We start from the raw sequence: 26,895 nt of genomic DNA on the forward strand, positions 1-26,895 counted from the left end.
GTGAAAATCAGTGGGAAGAATGCTTCTTACAGTTGGGGTCATTGGGAAGAATTAACCCCTTACAGATGGCTAAAAAGATTAATGGTGTCGGCAAGAACGTATCTGAGAGGCAGAAATTTCTCATTGCTCAAGGAACCCCAAGCAACATCTAGAAGAATCGTAGTTGACAAAATGTGATAAACAATGCCACTCTTTTATGCAATTAATATACTATAACGCTTTTAAAATAGCTGTGGTATCTAGCATGTGTGTCTACATTCTTTTACCATGGAGAATTTTCTCCATTTTTTTTCTTTTTTCTTCTTTCAATGTTCTCTGACCTTGAGAATTGGTTAAATTTTTTGTTTAACCACTTGCCCTCCAGAGGATTTATCCCCCTTCCTGACCAGCCCATTTTTTGAGTTACGGCACTGTTACTTTTACTGACAATTGCACGGTCATGCAACGCTGCACCAAAATAATATGTACAGCCTTTTTATCCCCACAAATAGAGCTTTCTTTCGGTGGTATTTGATCGTCTGTGCATTTTTTTTTTTGCGCTATACAAGAAAAAAGACCGACAAGTTTGAGGAAAAAAAACAATATTTTTGACTTTTTGCTATTAAACATGTCCAGTAAAAGAATAAACAAATCTAATTTTGTCATAAATTTAGGCCAAAATGTATTCTGTTAAATGTCTTTGTTGAAAAAAAAAAATCCCAATTAGTGTAAATTAATTGGTTTACATTAAAGTTATAGCGTTTACAAATGGCGGTGTGTATATATACTAGTATTTTTAAAATTTTTGTAATTTTTTACTTGTAATGGTGGCGATCAGCGACCTATAGCAGGACTGCGGCGAGCATTCTGACACTGGAGGGAACTGACTTGGTGTCACTGGCATTCCCAGTGACACCAATACAGTGATTAAATGTTAATAAAATGCACTGTACTAATGGCACTGGGCAGGAATTGACAGCCGAAGCCGCAAATAGCAGCACAGGTAGGGTGCGTGTGGCTCACTCCCTACCCAGACATGCAAAATCACACATGTGATTTTGCTCACCCCTGTCGCCCTGTAGCAGTATATCTGCTATAGGGCAGCGGGAAAGCGGTTAAAGCCTTGTACAGAAGATGAAAATATCAGATGAATGATCGTCCATTTTTTTATGCTAATCTCCATATCGAAATCGAAGAGGTTACTCAACTAACAAAAATTTTCATACGACCAAATAGAATTTTGGAAGTGATGTACTGTATTGTAATTAAATTGTATTTTTGGACGAAAACTGTATTGTCAAGAATCATATGATCTGGTATCATATGAGAAAAATTTTCATGGTTGTCCCTTTGGATAATTTGGGATGAACTGTTATGATTGGTTCTCTAAAGCTTTGTACTAACGAGCAGATTATCGTACGATCACTTTGAAGCTTTTCAATTTTCTGATCGTGTGTACAAGGCTTTAGGACTGCTGTGTCATCGACACCCTAACAATCTTGTCTATCTGATCTTAAAAAGTTTTTGTCTTTACAAGTCATTTCTCTGGTGGTTATGATGGGTAGGGGAAATATTCTACTACTGCAATGCTGCTGTTTAACTTGCATCCCAAATGAAAGCCAACTTTCAGACCTGTATTTAGTATGTTACATTGCTTACTGTTATCTTTCTCAACATCAGATGTATTTGTCCTGAAGACCAACAGGACAAACAGAAAGCAGCTATATCATAGTGCACATTTTACAGATTTTTTTGCTTAACTAGTTGCCGACCGCAGATAGCCGAATGACGGCTAAACTGCGGCCTGCCAGTTCTGAGTGGACGTCATATGACATCCTACCAGAACGCGCTCTCCTGCGCGCCCCAGGGGGCGCGCACCCAGCGATCTCCGTGATCGCTGTGTCCTACGGACACAGCTGATCACATGATGTGGTAAAAGGCCAATCATACCTGCCTTTTACCACGTGATCAGCGGCGTCCAATGACACGCTGATCACTGGGAAATGCAAGTGCCGGTTCTCGGCTGCACTTTCCTCACGCTGTCAGATCGTGAGGAAAGTACTGCCGAGAACCGGCAGTTGTCAGAGCGGGGATCGGCACCGATCATCAGGGCACTGATGATCAGTGCCCTGATGATCGGTGCCAAGCAATGCCACCCGCAAGTTCCGCCCACCTGTGCCCAGCAGTGCGCCCACTAGCTCCGCCCACCTGTGCCCAGCAGTGCACCCACCTGTGCCCAGCAGTGCACCCACCTGTGCCACTCTGCAGTGTCACCCACCAGTGCCACCCACCTGTGCCCACCCACCTGTGCCCACCAGTGCCACCCACCTGTGCCCACCAGTGCCACCCACCTGTGCCCACCCACCAGTGCCACCCACCAGTGCTGCCAGTCAGTGCCACCAGTCAGTGCCCAGGGGTTGTGCCAGTCAGTGCCGCCAGTCAGTGCCCAGCAGTGATGCCAGTCAGTGCCGTCTATCAGTACCCATAATCAGTGTCACCTATCAGTGCCGCCTATCCGTGCCACCTCATTAGTACTGCCTATCAGTGCCCTTTAGTGCTGCCTATCAGTGCCCATCAGTGCCGCCTATCAGTGCCCATCAGTGCTGCCTCATCAACGCACATCAGTGAAGGAGAAAAAATACCTGTTTGAAAAATTTTATAATAGAAACAAAGAAACTTTTTTTTTTTTCAAATTTTTTGTACTTTTTAAATTTATAGCGCAAAAAGTAAAGCGCCCAGTGGCGATTAAATACCACCAAAAGAAAGCTCTATTTGTGAGAAAAAAATGATCAAAATTTCATATGGGTACAATGTTGCATGACTGCGCAATTGTCAATCAAAGTGCGGCAGCGCTGAAAGCTGAAAATTGGCCTGGTAAATAAGGGGGTATAAGTGCCTGGTAGGCAAGTGGTTAAGAAGCCAGTGTATCATACATAAAAAACCTGCAATCAGTAAAATGTTGCCTATATCCTTTTGTTTTTGCAGCCTCACAAATAGAGGCTGCACTTGGTAGTTCAATTGCAGATTATCCAATTTGCACAGAATAGTATTAAAGTATATCATATGAAAGCTGTAATATTTGAGGACTGATCATCAGGAAGACTTTATGTAAGGTTCATGATCTATGTATGTTTAGTTGCAATTAGTTATGCAAATTAGTCTTAAAAAAAACTAGAAAAAAAGGCTTTTTATTTGAAAAAAGCTTAAGTTGAAGCGGTTTAGTCTAAGATTTTGTAAAATGATACACCACTGCTGTATTATTACATTTATATGTTTCAGGTAACCTTCCGAAGGGATGCAACAGCTGTGGAAGTACAGGATGATCATGTTAGAGGTCCACTGAAGGTAAAATGTATATCTAAACATTTTTGTATCTTACATTTGGCTGTACTGTGCACAATTTGACCATAGGCTCAGATTATGCAAATCATTTTTAAACAATAATATTAGTCAATGTTTGCTTTAATGAGGGTTTTGAGCCTAATGGTAACCTCCAAGGCAGTATGAATAAATCTTGCTGACAGTTGTAGTCCCTCTGGACCATGACAAAATGGCGGCCAGTGACTGAATGGACTACTGTCATCTAAACTTTTTTTTTTTTTTTTGGTGAAGATTACTTTCCATAATTACTTTTATATAGACAATAGTTTGTGGCCCATTCATTGCTATAATAGAGCTTTTTTAATCCATTCCTGGATGATACAGTGAAGACTCGGTCTCCACAATCATCAGTGTGAGATGCCGATCGTCTAGAAAATTGCATCCGTTCGCGCACGAGCTCGAGGCTAAAATGGCGCTCGTACGCACATGCACACGGGGCTATATAAGGCGCAGATCCCTTTTGACAGCGTGCATGCGCACGAAACACATCAGGGAGGAGCCTTGCCGTATTGACGTCATGCTGCAGAGGCCACATGGAAGGCCGGCGTCCATCTTTGTCCCTGTAAGTGTGCTGAAAGCTGTTTTGGATACTTTCTTTTTGCTTTAAGAATAAAAATACTACACTATCAGCACTTTTCGTTTTGTGGCTTGTGTTTGTGAGCCATTTAAGGTGGAGAACATCCTCTTTTTGGCTATTTTATCCTGTGGTTGAGAAGTAATATGGAGCTGTTCCTGTGTACAGAGGGTCCTGTGACTGAGGTCTGTAGTTATTCCTTGTATGCTGTTCGTGTGCTAGATGATTCCTTTTCCTTACCTGAACCCAGATGACCACCGAGGATAAATTATATACATGCGCAATATTATTGCGCTTCTGGTGAGTGCAGTCACACTACAAATCACGGAAGTCACATGCACGGATTTCATGAAAGATATTGGACTGATTTATATATCTCCATATTTATATTGATTCTATATATTTTCATTGTTATTACTTGCAGGAATGACACACCAGTGTCACTAATGTTATCAAAGTCACATTTTTTATGTCCATATACGACGGTACACTTTATTTATGTTGCGATCACTTTAGTGCCACTTTGCGCTTCACGATATATGCATTTGTCACTTTAAGATCTTCTAGCGCTGCATTATTTATTCATTAAGCCATTTTGGGGATACAGAGGTTCATCCTGAATGCCAGCTGCTTTTGTTTAATCAGGCGCTTGCTTGCCACTATTTTCCTATATCCTTCAAGACAGTATTTGCCTAGTTTTGGGACAATGAGTGGCCACTTGATGAGAATTCATTCAGAAAATGCCATGGCAGTGGCCTAGCCAAGCGTCAAGGAGGCACCAGAAGATTTGCCATTCAAAGGGAAGTAGATTTGATCCTCTTCACACTCCCAATCGTGGAAATTTGGTGAGTGAAATTTCTCAGCCAACTGTTTGGATTCAGGGGAATAAGCTCTCCACCCAGAGGTGTTCCAACTCCTTTGCAACAAGTAGGGAGCATTGGATTTGGATCATCTGGTGGCATCCAGATTGAAAAACAATCCTGACAGATTTGATGTCAGGTCCAGAGACTTTGTAAAGTGGATGATCTGGTGACTGGGATCAGTTCAACCATGCTATACTGCCCCTCCAGATTTTCCTTTGCAGCATTGAGACGTAGGGCTTTCCAGTTAGTCTGATTGCACCACACTAGCCCAGGAGGACACTATACCTGGACATACTTAAATCCCTAGCGGACTTTATGTGGGCCCTTCCGGATAGTACAGACCTTCTTTCCCAAGTGTAGGGCCACCATCCTGCTTCTCAGTCATTAGCTTTAACGACATGGCTGTTGAAGCCTGACCTGGGCACAGGGGCTTAGCTGGTTTGGTCTTCCCTACCTTCCTGAAGGCTAGGAAATCAACTTCTCGCAAAGTCTAGCATAACACCTGGAGGGGATATTCTACTTGGGTTGAAGCTAGGAATTTCCATCCTAGGAAGTGATATGTGGGACACATCATGTCCTTTCTCCAGTCTGGTCTGCACAAGCGTAGTTACATAGTTGTAAGGTTGAATAAGGGCACCAGTCCATCCAGTTCAACCTGTGTGGGTGTGTGTGTGTTTTTTTTTTTTTTTTTTCAAACTATCTATACTAGACTTTAACACCACCGATTGTGGAAGGCAGTTCCACATTCTTACAGCCGTGATAGTGAAGAACCCTCTACACAGTTTAAGGTTAAACCACTTCTCTAATTTCAGTAAGTGGCCACGTGTTTTCTTATACTCCCTGCAACTGAATAGTTTATTCCCTATGCTACAATCATTATTCTGAAATTTATATCGCTATCATAACTCCTCTTAAACATCTCTTCTCCAGGGAGAATAAGCTTTGTGCTTGTAGTCGTTCTGCGCAACTGAAGTCTTCCAGTCCCCTTATTAGTTTTGTTGCCCATCTCTGCATTTTCTCCAGTTCTAGCACATATTTCCTGAGGACTGGTGACCAGAACCAGATGGCATACTCCAAGTGTGGCCAAACCAAAGTTTTATAAGGATAAAGGTTTTATCTCTTGAGTAGATTCCCTTTTTTATGCATGCTAATATTCTGCTGGCTTTGCTTGCTGCAGTTTGGCATTGCATGCCATTGCGGAGTCTGTCATCTACTAGGACTCCCAGATCTTTTTTCATCTTGGATTCCACCCAAGGGTTCTCCCCCTAGCATGTATCACGCGTCTCTTTCTGGCAATCCAATGGACATGTCTGGGTTTGGTGGTTGCCAGGAGAAAGTTACTTGCCTGACTGCATTGTGCCAAGTGTAAAGTTTGATGGAGGTGGGATTATGGTGTGGTGTTATTTTTCAGGGGTTGGGCTTCGACTTGGCCCCTCAGTTCCAGTGAATGGAACTCTTAAGGTATCCACATACCAAGGCATTTTGGACAATTTCATGCTCCCAACTTTGTGGGAACAGTTTGGAGATTGTCCCTTCCTGTTCCAACATGACTGCACACCAGTGCACAAAGCAGGGTCCATAAAGACGTGGGGGAACTTGACTGGCCTGCACAGAGTCCTGACCTCAACCGGATTGAACACCTTTGGGATGAATTAGCACGAAGACTGTGAGCCAGGCCTTCTCGTCCGACATCAGTGTCTGACCTCACAAATGCGCTTCTGGAAGAATGGTCAGACATTCCCATACACACACTCCTAAACCTTGTGGACAGCCTTCCCAGAATAGTTGAAGCTGTTATAGCTGCAAAGGTTGGGCTAACTCAGTGTTTCTCAACTCCAGTCCTCATGGACCCCCAACAGGTCATGTTTTCAGGATTTCCATTATTTTGCACAGGTGATTTGATCAGTTTCACTGCCTTAGTAATTACCACAGCTGTTTCATCTGAGGGAAATCCTGAAAACATGACCTGTTGGGGGTCCATGAGGACTGGAGTTGAGAAACACTGGGCTAACTCAATATGGAGCCCTATGGACTAAGACTGAGATGCCATTAAAGTGCATGTAAAGGCAGGTGTCCCAATACTTTTGGCAATATAGTGTACGTTACTAAAGATGCAGTCTTGACTAAAGAAGAATGCATTTAGTACAGTTGCCTTCTCCTTGTCATTTGTAACCAACTTGCCTTCATTATCCTTTATGGGGCCAATATGCTCTGACCGCATTTTTTTACTGTTAATATATTTAAAAAGTTCTTGGAATTTTTTATTTTTTTACTCTCCTTCGCTATGTATCTATTGTAGTCTATTTTAGCCGCCCTGATTGCTTTCTTACACTTATTGTATTCCTTGTAGTGCTGAAATGCCAACAAGGTCCCACCTGCCTTGTAATTTTTTAAAAGGCCTTTTTTTCTCCATCTATTTTTGTCTCTTTACATTACAATTTAACCGTCCATCTTTTATATTTATTGCCCATAGGAATACACTGGATGATACCTTTACTTAATATGTTACTAAAGCACTCCCATTTTTCCTCAGTGTAAAATGTTTCTAGGATTTGGTCCCAATTAATAACTTTATAGTAGTTTAAAAAAGTTAGCTCTTTTGAAATTTAGTGTTTTTGTTCTACCCATGTGCCTCCTTATCTTGTGATTTATGCTGAATGTAATTAACCTTTGGTTGCTGGTTGCCAAGTTATTCCATATTTCCACATCTGCAACCAGAGCCACGTTATTTGTAGTTATTAGATCTAGTAATGCATTTTTTCTAGTTGGGGCATCCACCAATTGGCACATGGAAGTGATTCTAAAGGTTAATTTGTCTTTTTTTTTTTTTTTTGGAATATAATAAACATGCTATACTTGCCTATTGTGTACAGAGCTTTTGCACAGAGCAACCTGTATACATCTTTTTGAGTCCCCCACAGGCTCTCCTGGCCCCGCCCTCCTGTTGGGTGCCCCCACAGCAAGCAGCTTGCTATGGGGGCACCCACTGCTCTGCGTGTCCATTCACACACGGAGCCACAACTTGGCCCCTCCCCCTCTCTCCTCATTGGCTGACTGGTTGTGATTGACAGCAGCGGGAGCGAATGGCCAATGAGTAGGCAGAGACCCGGGACAGCCGAGGCTGTTGTTAACATCGCTGGATCGCAATGAGGCTCAGGTATGTATCGAAGGGGCTAGAGGCACTGTTGCATGAAGGTAAAAAACCTTGAGCCTTTGCAACCACTTGAAGTTGTCCTGCAATTTAGGAAATAAATTCCCTCTGCCCAGTCGATATCTGGATAGTTGAAGTCCCCCATTACACTGTCCTGCCTCGCTGCCATTTCTAACTGTGATAGGTGGACCAACTCCTCCTTGTCCTTCAGGTTGAGGGGTATGTAACATACCCTCACTAATGTTTTCCCACAAGTTTGTTCTCTTTAGTGTTCCACCCACAGGGACTCCACCTCCCCCCTTGCCCCATTTGCAATGTTATCCTGTATGTTCACTAGCAAATCATTTTTGATATACAGGCTTACCCTCCTCCCCTTCTACCATCCCTTTCCCCCCGATACAAGGAATACCTCTAGATAGTTGTTAGCCAGTCATGTGAGCTGTCAAACCACGTTTCTGATATTCCCACAAAGTCATAATACTCATCGTGTATCAGCTGCTCCAGTTCTTCTATCTTGTTATTTTGCTAGGCTTCTAGCATTTGTGTATGTACCTCTCAATTTAGTACGGGTGCACCTTATTTCTTTCTTAGTTGTTCTGCGGCTGTAATGTGTTTTTGTTTTTTTGTTTTTTGTCATCCCACGGTTGTGCCATTATGGTTATAGCCCCCTCTAACCTTTGCTCGCTGCTGGCTATCACTTCACCATCTGAGCCCTCCCCCTCACCCTTCACCACCTATTTTGAAAGAATCTCCAACTTTTTGGCTATCCTCCTCCCTAACAGAGCTGCACCCTCCCCATTAAGGTGCAGTCCATCCTTATTCTAGAGCCAGTAACTGACTGGAAAGTCAACTCCGTTATTCAAAAATCTGAAATCCTGCTTCCTGCACCAGTTCCTCTGCCACTTGTTATGTTCTCTTAGGTTCTGCTGCCTCTCTGGTGTGGCTCAAGGTACATGCAGTATTTCTGAGACTACCACCTTGGAGGTCCTTTTCGTCAGCTTAACCCCTAAGTCCCTGAAATAATTTTTTAGGACGCTCAACCTTCCTCTTACTTTGTCATTTGTACCAACATGCTCTATGACAGCTGGGTCCATCCTAGCCCCATCCAACAACAACAGTTTGTCCATCCGATATGCCGAACCCGAGCGCCAGGTAAACAATATACTGTTCGGCGATCATGGTCTTTGTGACAGATTTCCCTATCTGTCCTTCTAATAATTCAGTCCCCTACTACCAGTATCTGCCTAACCTTGCCTTTTATCCTTGCCCCCCTCCTTACTGGAGCAGTCATTCCCCTGGCAGCTAGGGGAGGGACACCGCTCCACAGCCGTGCCATCCCTGAGCTGATATCCACAACATCATGCAAGTTGCCATATTTATTGGGATGTATCAACTCAGGACTGGCCTCTCTCAGTCTGTTCCCTCTACCCCTCCGTCTAATTGTCACCCAGCTACCCAACTCTGGCTCCTGTACCTCCCTATCCCCACCCCCCTCTACACTGGCCCCTGCCAGCACCTGCTGGGTAATGTCCAGGCACCTTTCCAGATTGTAGATGCTTCGCAGTGTTGCCACCTGATTCTCTAGATCAAAGATCTGGGCTTCCAGAGACACAGCTAGCTCACATCTCATACAGCAGTATTTTCCCTTGAACGGTTCTTCAAGTAACATATACATGGAGCAAGATGTGCACTGGGTCGCATCACCAATCCTGTTGGACATTTTACCCACTGTCCTGATGGGGATATTACAGGAAAACAAAAACAATATTTTTATTTTTTATTTTTTTAATACAAATATATTTTGCTAATCACAATCTGAGCAGTAGCTATTTTTTTAATTTTTGATAACTTCCTCCCAGTACTCCAAACCACTACCATACCTCAAGTTGCTCCAAATTACACCCAGTCCGCCCAGCTGCTCACAGTACTCAAAATTACTCTCAGTATTCCAAGTTACTTAATTTTCGATTTAGCCCCCAGTTACTCCTAACACTCAAGTTACTCCCAGTACTTCAAATTATTCCCAGTACCCAAGTTACTATAAAATACTTCCAAGTTTCTCTCTGCTACTCCCAGTACTTCAAAATACAATCCAGTACTCAAGTTACTCCCAAGTACTCCCTGGTTTCCTTCTCACAGAGACCTCACAGTATCCCAGCTCCCCTGCAGTCAGACCTATCAATGTATCCCACTCCCACACTCACTGCATACCTGCAGCTCCTGTCGGTGTGTCCCTCGTCTTTCAGCCAATCCTCCTGTCAGTGCATCTGGCCTTGAGTACAATCAAGGGGCACGTCAGACAGGAGACCACATAGTGTTTGATATCTTTCCTATAACTAGGCCACCAGAAGGAACGTGACAAAAGTTGATCTGTCTTTGAAATCCCAAAATGTCCCGCAAATTTAGAATCCTGAACTAATTTGATGGCTTCCACCTAAGCAGACTCAGGTACATAGAGACGATGTGCAAAAGCCGTTCTTGTATTCAAGGTTAATGTCCTTAGGAGGATCATTGAGAACTGGGTCATTCTCATACCCCTTTGAGAAAACTCAAGAATGTCTTTGTACTTGTGGCCCCTAGGAAGTTCTTTTGAGTTAGGATTGAACATTCGGAGTTGCCCTCCTGGGAAGGCTCAGACAGCATCCTTGATAAGGCATCGGCCTTACCATTCCTCGATCCAGGTCGATATGATATAATAAAATTGAACCTGGAAAAGAATAAAGACCAAACATCCCAGAACGCGGGGCAAGTTGTCATATGACTGGATAGCTACTATATCACTTTGCGATTCCTTGGCCGGTAAAGAACTTGGTCGACAAAGTTTCTTACAACATTTTTCACAGTGGGGGGACGTAAAATCTATAGCCCGTGCTCCCCAGTTGATGGAAGGATTGTGAGTGGAATTAAGGAATGCCCAGGATGATGGGAAACTTGGGTAATCAGCTGAAAGCTGATGGTCTCACAATGGTCAGCCTCAAACAGCAGTACCAGGGGAACCGTTTTATGGGTAACAGGTCCTGAAGATAAGGGTGAACCATCAACTGTCTCCATATCAATAGGGGTAAATGTATTTCTTGCTTGAATATTTTTGCTGTGGGCAAATTATATATCCATAAAGTTCCCCCCAGCCCCGGAGTCCAGCATAGCTGAGTAGGAGATTTCATGGCCCTCAGAGACAAGTTTAATGGGGATGACAAAATGAGAGAGTAGTGAGTTCACTTTATTTTCTTCAGAAATCAGTGGGGAGACAGACTGGCTAATAAGAGTTTATTTGTTCAGGCATAATCACATCAGTCACAGCAATTGTTCTTCTAACTTTGTTAGGACAATTAATTGCATAATGACCAGAGTCCCCACAATATAGACCTAAGTTCTCTGAATGTCTTCTATCTCTCTCCTGAATGGAAATGGATCTCCTGATAGTATCAACTTGCATAGGCTCTGGAGTGTTAGAACCCAGAGAGACTTTTGAATCCTGCTGAACAAATGGACTAGCAGAGAGATGCATGCCCCTATTACTTCCAAACATTCCCAGCCTCTCCTTCCTCCTTTCTGTAAGTCTTTGATCAATTTGGATACATAATTGGATGTATTCCTCAAGATCATTAGGAATATCTACTCTGGCAAGCTCATCCTTTACCTGTTCAGAAAGCCCTTGGCGGAACTGGCTTTTTTGTGCTGCAGGGTTCCAAGTGGTATCTGCGATCCAACATCTGAATTCGGCTGTGTATTCAGCAACTGAGCGTTTACCCTGCTGCAGACTATGCAACTTTGCTTCGGCAGTAGCACAATGGTTGGGATCATTCATTGTGGTCAAAAAGGTATCAAAATTGATCAGAGTGCCATTGTCTTGTTCTATATAAGGGGAGGCCCAAGCTAGAGCTTCCCCAGTCAGAAGTCCAATAATAAAATTACCTTCTTTTTCTCTGACGGAAATGCAGCAGGGTGCATTTGGAAATATATACGACATTGGTTAAGGAAACCCCTGTAGTGGTGGCAGTCTCCATTAAACTTAGATGGTTGGGGCTGGGGCATATGTGAGTTGGTATCATCTCGGTTCAGCAGTTGTCTCTGCAGAGTCTGAATCTCTCCCTGTTGCCTATCCACTATGCTTTCTAGTTTGGCAAATTTGTATTGATGGGTAACCCCGAATTCCTGCAGCTCAGCAATTTGCTGCCTAAGAGGAGCCACAACGTTTGCTATAGCGGCCTCCATGTTTGGGCCAGATTATTCTGTCATGATCAGGGGTCAAGCTCAAAGACCAGTTGCTATAGCAGTGGACAGGCTTACCTGAAACCAGCAGGATAGGCACACAGACAGGTCACCATGGCAGAGGAGTGGGATCACCCGAGGTACGGAGTCTAAGTACCAAATGGTGTTCACCAGACCTAATAGTGGAGATGGATTTGGCTGCGTGTTAGCACCAGGTCGCGGTCCTCGGGATTAACCCACCAGGAGGTGAGCAAGCGGAGGTTCAATAGCGTATAAACAGGTAAGAATCAAACGGAAAGCATGGACAGTAAACAAGCCAAGGTCGGTAAGGAGCAGTCGCAGGTTGAGATCAGGCAGAAGCGTAGCCAGGAACAAGCCAACGGTCAATAACGAGTGTAGCAAAATACGGATAACAGCAGAGAAAAGGAGCATTGGCTGGAGAGCACAATAATCTGGCAAACAGGAAGTTCAGAGACATGGCTTATATCAGGAAGTTCATGGGAGGAGCAAGGGGTTCAAGGTTCATGATAAACAAGGTAAAGGTAGGATCATCCAAATAATTGTCAAGGGAGCTGTCCAGCATTCCAGGTGGCTCAGCAAGAAGAAACATTGCCACTCACCGCAGAAGGCCCTAGTTCGGACCCAGGCTCTGACAGATCGTCTATATAACCTGTGACCAATACTCCCTGAGTTCTGAGTAGCCCCAACACTGGAGTAAGAATTTTTCTAAAAACTCTGGGAGCTGTGGCCAGCCCAAATGGTAGTGCTATGAACTGGAAATGCTAAGCCCCTACTGCAAACCGCAGAAATCTTTGATGAGGAATGAATATCAGTACATGCAGGTATGCATCTTTGATGTCTGTAGACGCCAATAAATCTCCCTCCCGTAGAAAGACCACTACTGACCGAACAGATTCCATATGAAAGGAATGGACATATTGGAACTTATTTAGCCCCTTGAGGTCTAAAATGGGCCTTACATCCCCATTTGGTTTTGGGACTGTAAAGAGGTTTGAGTAAAACCCCTGAAACCTTTCTCCCGTTGGAACCTCCATGATTACTCCTTGAGCCAATAGGTAATCGAGTGCCTGAAATAAAGCTCTTCTTTTCTCTGAATTCATTGGCATATTTGATCTAAGAAACTGGGCAGAGGAAAATACCCAAAATTCTAGTCTGTCCCCCAGAGACATCGTGGAAATTACCCATTTGTGTTGGATTAGAGCCCTCCATGCAGCCACAAAATTCAAAAGGTCCCCACCCCTTCATAAGGAGGCAGACTTTGGATCTGTCTTAGACGGCTTTTGCACCCAGGGCCTTCTTGGAGGCTGGGACCTGTGTGTGGCGAAACGACTGCCTGGTAGGTGAGGGCCCAGCAACCGAAGCCCATGACAACCTAAAAGAAGGTGATAGCACATGGGAAACCGCTGGTCTGTACCTGATTACATGTGAGTGTGCATTTTTGGCGTTTTTTTGATATTGGGATTAAACAGCATTACACTATGGAGCTCTTCTTTGTGTATCCTTTTATGGCCTTGGTATTCACCACATATATGTGAGTCCTACTATGCTGATTACTACTTAAGAGGAGTACCAGTACTGTCAATAGAGTCTGTGTGGAGCCAGTGGAGCCAGGTGGTAGAGACCCCCCAGGAGTGGAATTTCCAATTGCCTAAATGAGCAGTGGCCCCTAGGGGTTGAGTGAAGGAGGTGAGGAGGCACTCTAGCCATTTAAGGATAGATACACTAGATGTCACCTGAGAACACATCAAGTGTGGAGTGGAGAAGTGAAGCACGTTTTGCACATTACAATTATTGTTTGCACATACTGGTTTGCACTTTATTGTGGACTTAATTTTGTATATATTTTTATATCTTGAGCACCTGTCACTTTGTGTGAATAGATAGAGTGACACATTACTGAATTATATCACATCATTGGTCTGGTTAGCTGCTAGATTGGCGTATCAGAAATATCAATGAGTATTTGCACATTATCACAAGTGTGGCTTTATAACACTTAATCGCTGTGTATATTCATTAATTCATTTATTTGTCAATGTTCTATCATTTTCATTTTTTTCTGCACTTGAATATATTATGTTTATTTAAATTTATATTTGCATTTTGTGGCACAGAGTTTATAGGGTTGTACAATATACTATAGTGCATATTTATTACTATTAATATTTCCATTTATTGCACTTTATTATGATATTTAAGCATAGCACTTCACCATCATTGATCATTACCTTAAAAGAAGGGCATTTGGATTTCCTCTTAGAGGGTAGAAGAGTACTTTTACCCCCTGAAATCTTTTGGATATATTTGTTCAAATCTTCCCCAAACAGCCATTCCCCATGAAAGGGAAAACCTGCCAACAATTTTTTGCATTGCAGTTCTGCTAACCAACCCTTTACAAAAGCCAGAAAACCCTGCGCATGTGCACTGATAAGAGGGCTAAATGAGAAATTTGCTGAATTGAATCCTTAAGAGCAGAGGTCTCCAAACTTTCTAAACAAAGGGCCAGTTTACTGTCCTTCAGACTTTAGGAGAGCCAGACTGTCTGTTGGGAGTAGAAAAAGTCCTGATGTCAGTGGCAGGAATGGCACCCCATTAGTGGTGTCATTGGGAGGTATTCTGCCTAATCATTGTTGTCATTGGGCCCCATTGTTGGTGTCATTGGGAAGAATTGTGCCTCTTAATTGGTGCCAATGGAGGAAATGATGCCCTATTGTTATCAGTGGATGAAATGGTGCCCCAAGGGCCGGATAATAGCAAGCAAAGGGCCACATCTGGCGCTCGGGCTGTACTTTGGAGACCACTGCTTAAGAGCATCAACTGCAAAACACAAGCAAGCGGAACATCCTCCAAATCCTCGACCGAGCATTCCCCCTGCAATGATGGTCTTCCAGTCTGTTTGAAATGGTCAGAAAGACTCTGGCAAATGCCAATAGCTGCCACAGCTGGCTGTGCAGCAGAACCTGCCAGGGAGAAGGAGGCCTTTAAGGAGAGACTCCAGCTTCTTATCTGCTGGGTCCTTGAAAGCCTGTACATTATCCATAGGACATGTTAAAGATTTATTCAGGGATGAAACCGCTGCATCCACTACAGGCAACCCCCATTTCTTAACAAACTTTTGTTCCATGGGGTACAAAACAGAAAACCTCTTTGTAGGAAGCAAAACCCTGTCTGGGTAATCCCAGTCAGCATACATAATTTGCTCCAGAAGAGGATGCACCGGAAAGGCCTGAGTACTCTGTGAAGGCTTCAAAGAGCCCAGGGAAAAATAAGTAACCTCAGAGGTTTCTACCGGAGGTAGCCAGAATCCAAACTGTACCATATCAGTGAGGTCTTGGACTAAAAATCTCTGAGACTGGGAGGCAGAGTCCTCCTGCATCTCCTCAGGCTGTGACTCCTCAGACAGAAATTCTACTGCTTGACCTTCCTCCAGCTCTTTCTCATCCCAAGGCTCCACCCATTTCTGCTCCAGGATTAGTGGTTCTAGTGACGGGGATCTATCCAGCTTCTTATCCCCTGAGAAACTGATGCAATCATCCCAGCGATCTTATCTTCTAAACCCTCTAAGGCTGAAGCAAGATCATCCTTGGTTACATATGCTGAGGCAGAAGCCCCTGTAACAGCCACAATGCCAGATAGAAGCAGCTGCTCAGACTGCTGAGTCACTTCTAGCCTGCCGGAAGAGGATATTACAGCGGACCTTTTGTCTAGGTTCCTCTGCACCCGTCGATGGTACATCAGTGCCCTTTACTGCTGCACCTCCCCCACTCCGCTTCTGGAAGACATTATTTCAGATAGTGTCAACCTGTGCACCTCCACTAGTAACACAGATCGCAGTGAGACAGCTATGCAAGTAGTGTGCTGAAAAAACACTCAATTCAGATGCTGCCTTAAGAGCCACCTAGGGTGGCTGCTGACTGACTGGTCCACTCTTCCCCCTCAGGGGAGTACTCATGTGCCCCTACTGAATAGGCTGCTCTGTGTCCCAGCCACAAAAGATTTCTCAGCAGCAGCAGCCACGTGTGTCCTGTCCTCCAGTTGAACAAAATATGACTGACTTCTATTTCCTGCCGCACTCCTTCTAGTGGACAAAAACAAAAAGAGCAAGCACATCTCGGGAACAACAATGAGCACTCCCCCTGGTGGAAACTCAGTCACAACACCTCTGCTTTTCCCTGACTTCCCTCCGGGGCCAACCTTCACCTATCACATCGGGCATTGTCATACAGACCTTCAAGGACTCAGTCCCTATGCTGTGGGGCTACTACCTTAGACCTGTATAGCACCCTGCTGGATTTAAAATTGCATAGGGTTCCATATGTGCGGGGTTCAGTTAGGCTCGGGTACCATCCATTTTAGTTTATAGCCTTCCGAATGCATCCGATTAAAGTCCCTAATTCTCTAACAGAACGTTTTTGGACTTTCAGGTATGCTCCAAGAGCACAGCAACACTTTCAGTTACTATCCAGCTTACAGACACTATTGAAAATCTTCCTGTATAGGAGGGGTTAAATAGCGGAGGACCTCCTCTCTGAATGGTTGGCCAGTGTCCATTCACCTGTAGGTGGCCTATAACCCACATAGTCATGAATAGCCTGCTCTGTGTCCTGTGATGTACGATAAAGAAATACTCCTATTATAGTACAAAAATCCTTTTTTCTGTGTTTGCAAATAAGACAGCCAAACAGAAAATTAAACTGTAGACCAACTTCTGTACAACCACAGTGCTCGTACATGGATCAAAATTTGTCCAGTCCCTGCTGAACCAGGCAAATTTCGATTCATCTGTGCAAAGCTTGGCTACACTTTTGTTGAGGAAAAAAAAAAATCCCTTCTGGGTGATCCATGTACATTGAATAAATTTTAATACTCTTTGTTGCAGATTCTTACCTGTTTCTGTTCCTAAGAGAAAGCTCTATGTTCTAATGTCTTTAGAAATCTGATTCCTGAATGGGAGTGCCTTTGTTCAATCTAATAAGCTGATGCACTTGTAGTCTTCTAATGAGGAAAGTTGCACTACCTGCATCCCTTTTTAAAAGTAATTATTCCTTTGGGAGTATCTCTCCAAAAATTAATTTTTTTCGAAGTAATTTTTAATAACGTTTAGTTACAATATTGCCTTCATAGAAATTGTGTATATGATTTATTATTATTTATTTATTTTTTGCTATTTTTTTCTTACGAAAGTGAGTTACTTTTTAAGTTGACCAGCACGTAAACTACAAACGTTTTGCATTAATCAATGGCTAAATCTACTTGTTAGAATGTAGCTATAAATAAAGTCTGCAACCGCAGTTTGCAGTTTTCATTATTACAGCATGTAAACTGAGTAAAATACAGATGTACCTCGGTTTACAAATGGTTAAAGTAATTTTCGGTTTACGAATAAAAATCCATTGAAAATAATGCATTGGTTTACAAATATTTTTTTTGCAATACCAAGTGTATGTCAGTGTCGATTTTTAAATGCAATTGCCGGCTTTTTTTTTTCTTCACTGTAGCTCACAGAATTAGCTGTCACTTTCCCCGAGTTAAGATACTAAAAGGAAACATTGTTTCTTTTAACTCGGGGAAATACATCAAAAGTAACTTTCTTTCTTTTAGCTGAGGGGAAAGTGACAGCTGAATCTCTGAGCTATAGTGAAGAAAAAAAAAGAAGCAATAATTACATTTAAAAACCGTCACCATAATAAACAAAAAAAACAGCGTGGGGTCCCCCCTTCCATCTATACCAAGCCCTTCGGGTCTGGTATGGATTTTAAGGGGAACTCCCACGCCAAAATGAAAAAAAAAAATATGGCGTTCCCCCCCCCCCCCCCCCCCCCAAAATCCACACCAGACCCTTGTCCGAGCATGCAGCCCGGCAGGTCAGGAAACGGGGGGGGGCAAGCAAGCTCCAGCACCCCCCCCTCCTGAACCATACCAGGCCACGTGCCTTCAACATGGGGGGGTGCTTTGGGGCAGGTGGGGCTCCCCCTTGTTGCAGCATGTTGTGTGCCTCTAAGTTGACCTGGGTCTGCTTTGGAGGCAACTTGAAAAATACTTAATACTGCAGTTATTTACATTACCGATTTTGGTGATCATAGTCATTCTAGAAGAATGCTTTTCGCTGTTGTAACAAACATTGCTTTTAACATTTTGCTTTATTTACCAATGTAACTAGCCCTTTTTATGGTAAAAAATGAGTATTTAGAGTATTTAAAGAAATAAACTCTTAGGCTACTTTCACACTGAGCAGTTTTTGAAGCGTTTTTGCATTAAAAAAGCACCTGAAAAGCTCAAGAAAAATGCTTCCCTATGTTTTTCTGTGTATGTTTTTATACTGGGGTGTTTCGCTTCCATTACGGTGTAAAAACTCCTGCTGGCAGCATCTTTGGGGCATGTTTGTTCATTTAAAAAAATAAAAACACCAAAAACGCCTCTTCCCATTTAAATCAATGGAAAGCACCTGGGAAACGCCTGAAAAGCGCCTAAACACCTGAGAAGCAGTTTTTGGTGCAGTTTTTACATCACATGTCCTTTAGCCACTTGACAGCTGGGCTATAGCTGAATGACGGCTACAGAGCAATTGTCCAGTTCTTGGAGGGCGTCCTATGATGTCCTCCTAGAACGCGCCACCAAAGTAATGCACCCGGCGATCTCCATGATCACTGTGCCATACGGACACAGCTGATCACATGATGTGGTAAAAGAACTATCACAGCGACCTTTTACCACGTGATCGGCTGTGTCCAATGACACAGCAGATCACCAGGTAAATGCAGTTGCCGGTTGTCTGCTGCACTTTCTTCATGTTGTCACAACGTGAGGAAAGTACTGCTAATAACCGGCAATTATTAGAAAACATATTGGCACTGATCGTCAGGGCACTGATGATCAGTGCTCTGATGATCAGTGCCCAGTAGTGCCACTCACCTGTGCCTCCCCATCAATGCTGCCCCGCAGTGCCGCCTATCAGTTCCCATCATTGCTGCATATCAGTGCAGCCTCATCAATGCCCATCAGTAAAGGAGAAAAATTACCTGTTTGCAAAATTTTATAATAGAAATAAAGAAAAACTTTTTTTTCCCTCAAATTTTTTGTTCTTTTTATTTTTCTGTTTATAGCGCAAAAAATAAAACACCCAGTGGCGATTAAATACCACCAATACAAGCTCTATTTGTGTGAAAAAAATGATAAAAATTTCATATGGGTACAGTGTTGCATGACCGCTCAATTTGTCATTCAAAGTGTGACAGCGCTGAAAGCTGAAAATTGGCCTGGGCAAAAAGGGGTTGTAAGTGCCCAGTAGGCAAGTGGTTAAAAAAATGCTCTTATGTATTTTTACCCTGTTTTTGCTGTGGATCAGTGTGAAAGTAGCCTAAACCTGTATAGAGGAGTACAGGTGCTAAGGTAATCCATATCAGACAGACAGTTATGCTATCTGAATGGGGACAAGTACCAGTTATAAAGCAGGTGTTATCCCAATGTAGCTGTAAAAGTGGAAATCTACTTGAAATCGTTGTATTTAGAAACTTAACTTACAAATGTTTGCTGAAAATTTCACTCATTAAAAGAAAGAAAAATTGCCTAGTTGTAAGACAGACTGCAAATTTCACTTGATTGTTCTGTTCCTTGTATTTAAATAAATGTAAATATAATGGCAAGACTGAACTGGCATTGTATTACTTTTTTAACAGATTGGAGCTGTGGTAGAAATAAAAAGGCCAGATGGAACTTATCAGGAAGCTGTTATCAATAAATTAACTGATGCAAGCTGGTACACAGTTGGTAAGAATAATCTGATTTTTTTTCTAATTTAAAAGAAGCTTTGATTAACTTTATATTTGACCATTTAAATTAACAATGCTTGAAAAACATGATTTGTGCTAGATGATAGTGACTTCTATGCGTAAAGAATTTTTTGACATCTTCATACAGCATATTAAAGGCTAGCTCTGCGTGACAGTAAACGTCTTTGGATTCTCTGTTGGGGTTATTATATAGCCAACCTTCCAAACAATTATGTAAGACAACACTCAACCCACAGTAATCAACACAATATAGGGGACTTAAATAGAGACCAAGAATGGCAGAAATCTTAAAATTTGCAGGATAAACACAATCTTAAATCTGGTATTGCTATAGAACTTTCATTAATTTTCTCCTTTAGCCTCTGGCTGTTTGTTATATCTTCAAGGGGGTGCTGAAGTATTGCCTGTTTGTAGGAACCTGCATACCTTTTAGCTGTATATGAATATTACAAACAGGTGGACATGTATGAAGTCTATATAAATAATGATAAATTTGGCTGCAAATTTTGATACCAGGATCATGGTTGCAACTGCAGCCATGATCCCAGTAAAACCACTTCAACCAGAGGACGTATGGGTACATAATGAGGATGTGGTTAATTGTGCTTGTGTTTTGAGCAAAACTCTCCTCTTGATGAAAATCTAATTCCCAGCAATGATTTTGTGGCAGATCTGTTCAGATCTGTTCCAGGATTGCAATGGTTGCAAAGCCATAAAGGAGTTGAGAATCTTCATTTAATAAATTATGTGAATATTCACTTCAGTTATCCAATATTGTGAATAGCAAATTCCATTTCAATTTGAATACCCAGGCATGTTTAGATGAAATGGGTAAACAGGATTTTGCATTTTACATAATTAAAATTGGTAATACGTTTATATTCTTACCTAGGTTATTTAACCACTTTTCTACTGGGCTCTGTCACCCCCTTTCCTGCCAATGCCAATTTTCAGTTTTTATTGCTGTAGCACTTTGAGTGGCAGTTCTGCTGTCATGCAACACTGTATCCATATGAAATGATCATTTTTTTTTTTTTTTTTTTTTCTGTTCACATATTTTTATTGAAGAAATTTTCAACAATTTACCACAACATATTACAGATATATAAAACGATCAACGTTCACAATAAGAAAATGTATAATCAAGAGAACAGGTAATTATTAGAGAAAACACACAATTTTCCATTAGTTAGCCGGGAATGATGTAGCAGGGCCTCGAATACTTGAGAGGTATGCTCAGAAGATTGTGAACTAAGTGTGGATGAATATGTGATAAACCGTAGAGGGGAGAAGGGTTAGAAGGTAGATAGAGGGGGGGGGAAGGGAGGGGGGGGCACCAGTCCAATGAATTTGTTACAGTATGGTAGTATATTATCGTAGTTGTCACTTAACAGAGCAATTAGGGTCTTGGAGCCACCGAGACCATTGAAGGCAGAATTTGTGGTATGAAAAATTTTGAATTGCCGTTCTCTTTTCCATCTCACAATGGAGATTAAGTTCTATAATGAGGGTTGAGAACAAAGGGGATGTGGTAGATTTCCACAATTTAGTAATATTGTTTTTTGCTATTGCTAGTATATGAATTATGATAGTACGAGAGTCCACAGGAAAATTATCTATTCCTATGTGAAGGAGAGCTATAACTGGGTTTGGAGTCGTTGGAACTGTAGATATGGTGGAGATCAGCTGAAATACTTTGTTCCAATACGATGTGAGAGATTTACAAGACCAAAGTATATGGAGGAGCGTTCCTATTTCTCCACAGTGTCTCCAGCACTTGGGCGAATGTTGTGTGTAATAGAGATTGAGCTTAACAGGCGTTAGATACCACTGATGTAAGATTTTCAGGTATGTTTCCCAATGGGAGTTACATTTGGATGCCTTGTATGTGGTATTGAAGGTTTTCGACCAAGTGCAAGGAGAGACTGATTGACGGAATATTTTTTCCCAGTTAATCAGGGAAGCAGTGTGAATATTAAACTGAGAGTCATTCATAATGGAGTAGAAGGTTGAGATTCTCTTTTTGGGATAATGTGATCTCTGAAAAAAGAGGTGTGCTCTGGAGGGAATTATTCGTTCTTGAGATATATCCATTGTATGCAAGGCGTGGGCAATTCTCATGTATGAGAATTGTTCATTGTCAGGGAGGTGAAACTGTGTTTGGAGGGTAACAAAAGATTTTAGCTTATGAACTGTATATAAGTCACGGATACGGGTTATACCTTGATTTTCCCATTGTGTGAGGTTTAGTGAGGGGATGATGAGGTGCAATGTAGAGATTGGAGTAGGAATTTTTGTTGTTTCATTGCTTGGGTAATGAGAGGACAAGAGGTCAAACCAGGCTTGTAAAGAGGCTTTTATACATGGGTGTTTAGATAATGAAAGAGTTTGGCTATTTAGAGGGAGGAATAATAGATTATCAGGAGTATATGGGAGATGTGACGGAATTTCTAAGTGAGTCCACAATTTGTCTTTTGTAGGATGCCACCAAAAGAAGAGCTGGTCTAGGAGCACAGCGTTGTAGTAAGATTTTAAATGAGGATGGCCTGCTCCGCCCCTGGAGGGAGGTCTTAGTAGATTTGTTGTGCATCTAGGCTTTTTGTTTTTCCACATAAATTTATTTAGTATCGCTTGGAGTTTATTAAAAAAGGTATTAGGAACTGGAATAGGAAGGGTACGGAAAATATAAAGTATTTTAGGTAATATGCACATTTTTAAAGATGCTATTTTACCCATTGTCGATAATGTGGGAGTATGGAGTTGTTTGAGCTCTCGTGGAATGGAGTCAAGTAGAGGTTTATAGTTAGCTTCATATAGTTGGTTAGTTGAGGGCGTAAGTTGTATTCCCAGGTATGGAATGCTGTGTGATTCGCATGTGAAGGGGAACTGTTTGCTCAGTATATTTTGGGTCTTAGGAGGGGTATATAGGTTCAAAATGGAGGATTTTGGCTCATTGAGCTTGTAGTAGGAGACTTCAGAGTAATTGTGAAGATGCATGCGTATCGATTGAAGAGATTTGTAGGGATTAGTGACCATTAGGATGATATCATCAGCAAAAAGGCTAATTTTATGGTCCATTTTGGAATGTGTAATACCTGTGAATGTTGGGTCATCTCTGAGTTTAGAGGCCAAGGGTTCAATTAATAGAGTGAAGATTATAGGAGAGAGGGGGCAGCCTTGTCTAGTGCCATTAGAGATTTGGAAGGGCTTGGAGAGTGTGCCATTAGTTAAGACTGTAGCAGAAGGTTTGGAGTAGAGGGCGAGTATTGCCGACAACATCCAGTCTGTAAGACCAAATTTTTGGAGTGTGAGTTTCATAAAAAGCCAATGGATCCGATCGAATGCTTTTTCAGCGTCTAAAGATAGTAACAATGATGGTTGTTTGGTGGTTTCAAGCTTGTGGAGGAGGGATATTATTCTTCTAGTAGCGTCCGGGGCTTGTCTACCGGGGACAAAACCTACCTGGTCAGGGTGGATTAGCGTGGGGAGGTAAGGAAGTAATCTTTGGGCAATTATTTTGGCATATAGCTTTATGTCCGTGTTTAATAACGAGATCGGTCTATAGTTTTGTACCAGTTGGGGATCTTTGTTTGGTTTGGGAATGGTTGTAATTACTGACTGTAACATTTCAGCGTGGAATATCCCCGTAGAGGCAACATGGTTAAATAATTCAGATAGATGTGTTGTAAGGTTGGATGCCATTATTTTGAAGTATTCGTTGGTAAAACCGTCATTTCCTGGGGATTTGTTTAGGGGTAATGTTTTTATGCTACAGTCAATTTCAGCAGGGCAGATTGGTGTCGATAGCGAGGTAAGTTGGGACGCTGAGAGAATGGGTAAATTGGTATTATCTAGGAAATGTTGAATGGTATTGGCGGTGGGTTGGGGCGTATTAATATCTTTGAGGTTGTATAGTGTGTGGTAATATGTCGCAAACGCGTTAGATATGTCTCGAGGGTTTGTGAGCAATGCTTGGGTAGTGGGGTGTTTAATCGAGGCTATCTTAGTTTTAAGTCGCTTTTGTTTAATCATTTTTGATAGGAGTGCATTTGCTTTATTACCAAGCGCGTAAAATTTGGATTTAGCTCTCTGTAGGTTGAGGTCGTATTCATGTAATAAAAGTATTCGTAGTTTGTTTCTATCAGAGGCCAGGGACTCGGCTATGATGGCATTTGGATTGGTTTTGTTAATTTCTTCGTTACGTTTAATGGAGGAGAGAATCTGATCTATTTGATGGGATCTTTGTTTTTTAATGCGGGAATTTAATTGTACGAGGATACCTCTCATGTAAGCCTTATAGGTGGGCCAGAGCGTGGTTATAGGCATGTTCGGAGTTGCATTAGTCTCAAAAAACAAGTTATGAGCTTCTAAAATATGTTTCTGGTATTCAGGGTTCTTCAGGATTGCAGAGTTTAATCTCCAGATTGGCGGGATTGCCGAGCGCTGGTTTTCGTCCACTGAGATATGAATAGGAGCATGGTCTGACCATGTTATCGTGCCAATTGTAGATGATATATGTTGCAGTGTCCATTTGTCCGTGAGGAAAAAATCGATTCTGGAGTATGAAAGATGTGGATGGGAGTAGTAGGTGAAGTCTTTCTCGTTGCTATGTTGACATCTCCAGATGTCATAGAGGTCATGGTTATGTAGGAATTGGTTGAAGGCCAGTTTAGTCGATCTTTTATTAAAAGATGAGTCTAGGTGCGGATTGCCGATGATATTGAAGTCTCCTCCAATGATAATTCTACCTTGTTTTAGTGAAGAGATGGTGTTGTAAAGTTTGTTAAAGAATTGCAGCTGGTTTTTATTGGGACCATATACGTTCACTAAAGTGTAGAGGTTGTTGTTCAGTTGGCATATTAGAATGTGGTAGCGGCCTTGAGGGTCAACGGTTTCTGATATGTGTTGGAACTGGATAGAGTCTTTTATGGCTGTAATGACTCCATTTTTTTTTTTTTTTAAGTTCGTGGCCATGAAGATGTTTGGGAAACGGTGTAGGTGGAATTTGGGTATCTTGTTTGTAGCGAAGTGGGATTCCTGTATAAAAACTATATCGGTCTGAAATTTCTTAGTTTCTTTATGAAGCATCGATCTTTTAAATGGAGAATTTAAACCCCGTACATTAAGGGATGTAATGTTGATCATTGTGCAGGTCTTGAAGCGCTAAGCGATATATTTGAGGTGGTAATTGAATGGATGTGAGTTCCATGTGAGGGAGGAGGTAACCAAAAGTGAGAATTTGATTTAGGTTCGGTTGCTGGATTGAGGTGAAATTTCCATGAAAGTTCTTCATTAATCTGTTGGTAATAAGACGGATTTGAGCAACTGGTGATGGTGCCAAGGAGGGAGGTGGAAGGAAAAAAGGAGGGGTGTAAAAAATAAAAGACTTGCGGAAAATGCAAGTGGTCTGAGTAGCTTGCATTGCTACTTCAGATGTGGGGGGTTCAAACAGGCTTAGGCCGTAAAAAAGGTCAAGCCAAACAGTTTCTAATAACATAAAACTTCAAAAACTCGGCCGATCGCCAGATATTGTTGAGGGAAAACGACATTTTTGAGGTGCTATGTTGATGTTATAGCGGGTGCGATTAGTGACACGTTTAATCAGCTTCCATACTCTGAGAATGAGAGGGTGCGTTTTGTGGTGTATCTTCAGGTATTATTTTCCAGGCTTTAAGCAGGTCTAGGCCTGCTTCGAGATTTTTAATGGTGAAGGTTTTACCATGTTGTTTCACGGTTAGTTTCGTGGGGAATCCCCATTGATATGGTATACTATGGTTCCTCAAGGCTTTAGTAATGGTAATCATCTTTTTGCGGTTAAGCAGCGTGGCCTTTGAGAGATCTGCGAATAACCGGATATTTGCATGTGGCGGTGGTAGTGTAGATGTATTTCTGGCTGCCAGCATGATTTTATCCTTTATATGGTAGAAATGAATCCGGGCTAAAACATCTCTAGGAATGGAGGCCGATAGGAATGTTGGTTTGGGTAGGCGGTGGGCTCGGTCTATGGCCAGCTCTAGATCTGAGATGGATGGAATGAGGGCTTTTATATACTGTTGTATATAGGACAGTAATGTCTCATTAGTGACGCTTTCAGGTATGCCCCTAAATTTGATATTATTACGCCTTGAGCGATCTTCTAGATCGGCTAGTTTCAAATTGATTTGTTCGATGTCCAAGGTATGATCTGAATGTGCGTCAATCAAATCATTATACGCTAAAATGACGTCGCCCATTTTGGTTTCAATATGTTGTATTCTTTGCTCTTGGTGTTTGACCACATTAGTGATGTGTACCAAAGATGATGATAAATCATTATGCAGAGTTTGCTTAAAGGATAATAGCATGTTCTTCATGCATATTTCGGTTACTGGCTGATCTGTTGCTGGGAATGCCTCTATGACAGGGAGGTCTGTGTATAATTGTGAGGGTGGATCACTGAGGGTCTGGGATGCCTGCTGTTGATCAGGGTCCAGTCTAATTCTGGACTTGGCTGGGCTTCTTGTAGTGGGGGACAGAGGGGGAGACAACTCACCAGGGTCCCCTGGATATAGCGTGTATCTCAGCCTTGGATCTTGTTGCTGGGCAGAGTAGTCCCCCTGCTGCCTGCTGTCCCTCATGTCACTGCCGCCGGCGCCATCTTGGATTTCTGCCGTGATGGCAGGGAAGAAGTGTGTTAATTTCCCCGGCTGTCCTGGGGTTTTCCTCCTGCGGGTCATGCCTGGGGAGGATCGGGCACCGCTTATGCTGCTGTCTGTGTTGTCAGAATTCCCTGGGGTCAGTGTGAGCCGCGATCGTTCTGGCGGCTGGACGGAGCGGTTCACACTACACGTCCATGCAGGAGCCGGCCGCGCATGCGCCCCCCGAAATGATCATTTTTTTAAGACAGAGCTTTTTTGAAATTTTTTTAAAAAATGCTTTTTTTAA

General features: G+C 42.3%; 1 protein-coding gene across 4 annotated transcripts in view; it reads left to right on the plus strand.

Moving 5' to 3' along the window:
- ARID4B (AT-rich interaction domain 4B) overlaps window positions 1-26,895 on the plus strand; it is an 851,761-nt gene that overhangs the window by 71,735 nt on the left and 753,131 nt on the right. For 3 of the 4 annotated variants that reach the window (XR_016311497.1, XM_089668527.1, XM_089668529.1), the window contains exons 3-4: window positions 3,259-3,324; window positions 19,858-19,948. Coding sequence is in view for 3 of the 4 variants with exons in the window: in XM_089668527.1 (XP_089524653.1) it covers window positions 3,259-3,324; window positions 19,858-19,948 (157 nt within the window). In the remaining variant the exon portion in view is untranslated. The remainder of the gene's footprint in view (window positions 1-3,258; window positions 3,325-19,857; window positions 19,949-26,895) is intronic. The other variant, XM_089668528.1, reaches the window with a different exon arrangement.

The sequence above is a fragment of the Staurois parvus genome, unplaced genomic scaffold (assembly GCF_062004578.1).
Source record: "Staurois parvus isolate SC_StPar_1 unplaced genomic scaffold, SC_StPar_1.0 ptg000059l, whole genome shotgun sequence".
In the NCBI taxonomy this organism is placed as follows: Eukaryota; Metazoa; Chordata; class Amphibia; order Anura; family Ranidae; genus Staurois; species Staurois parvus.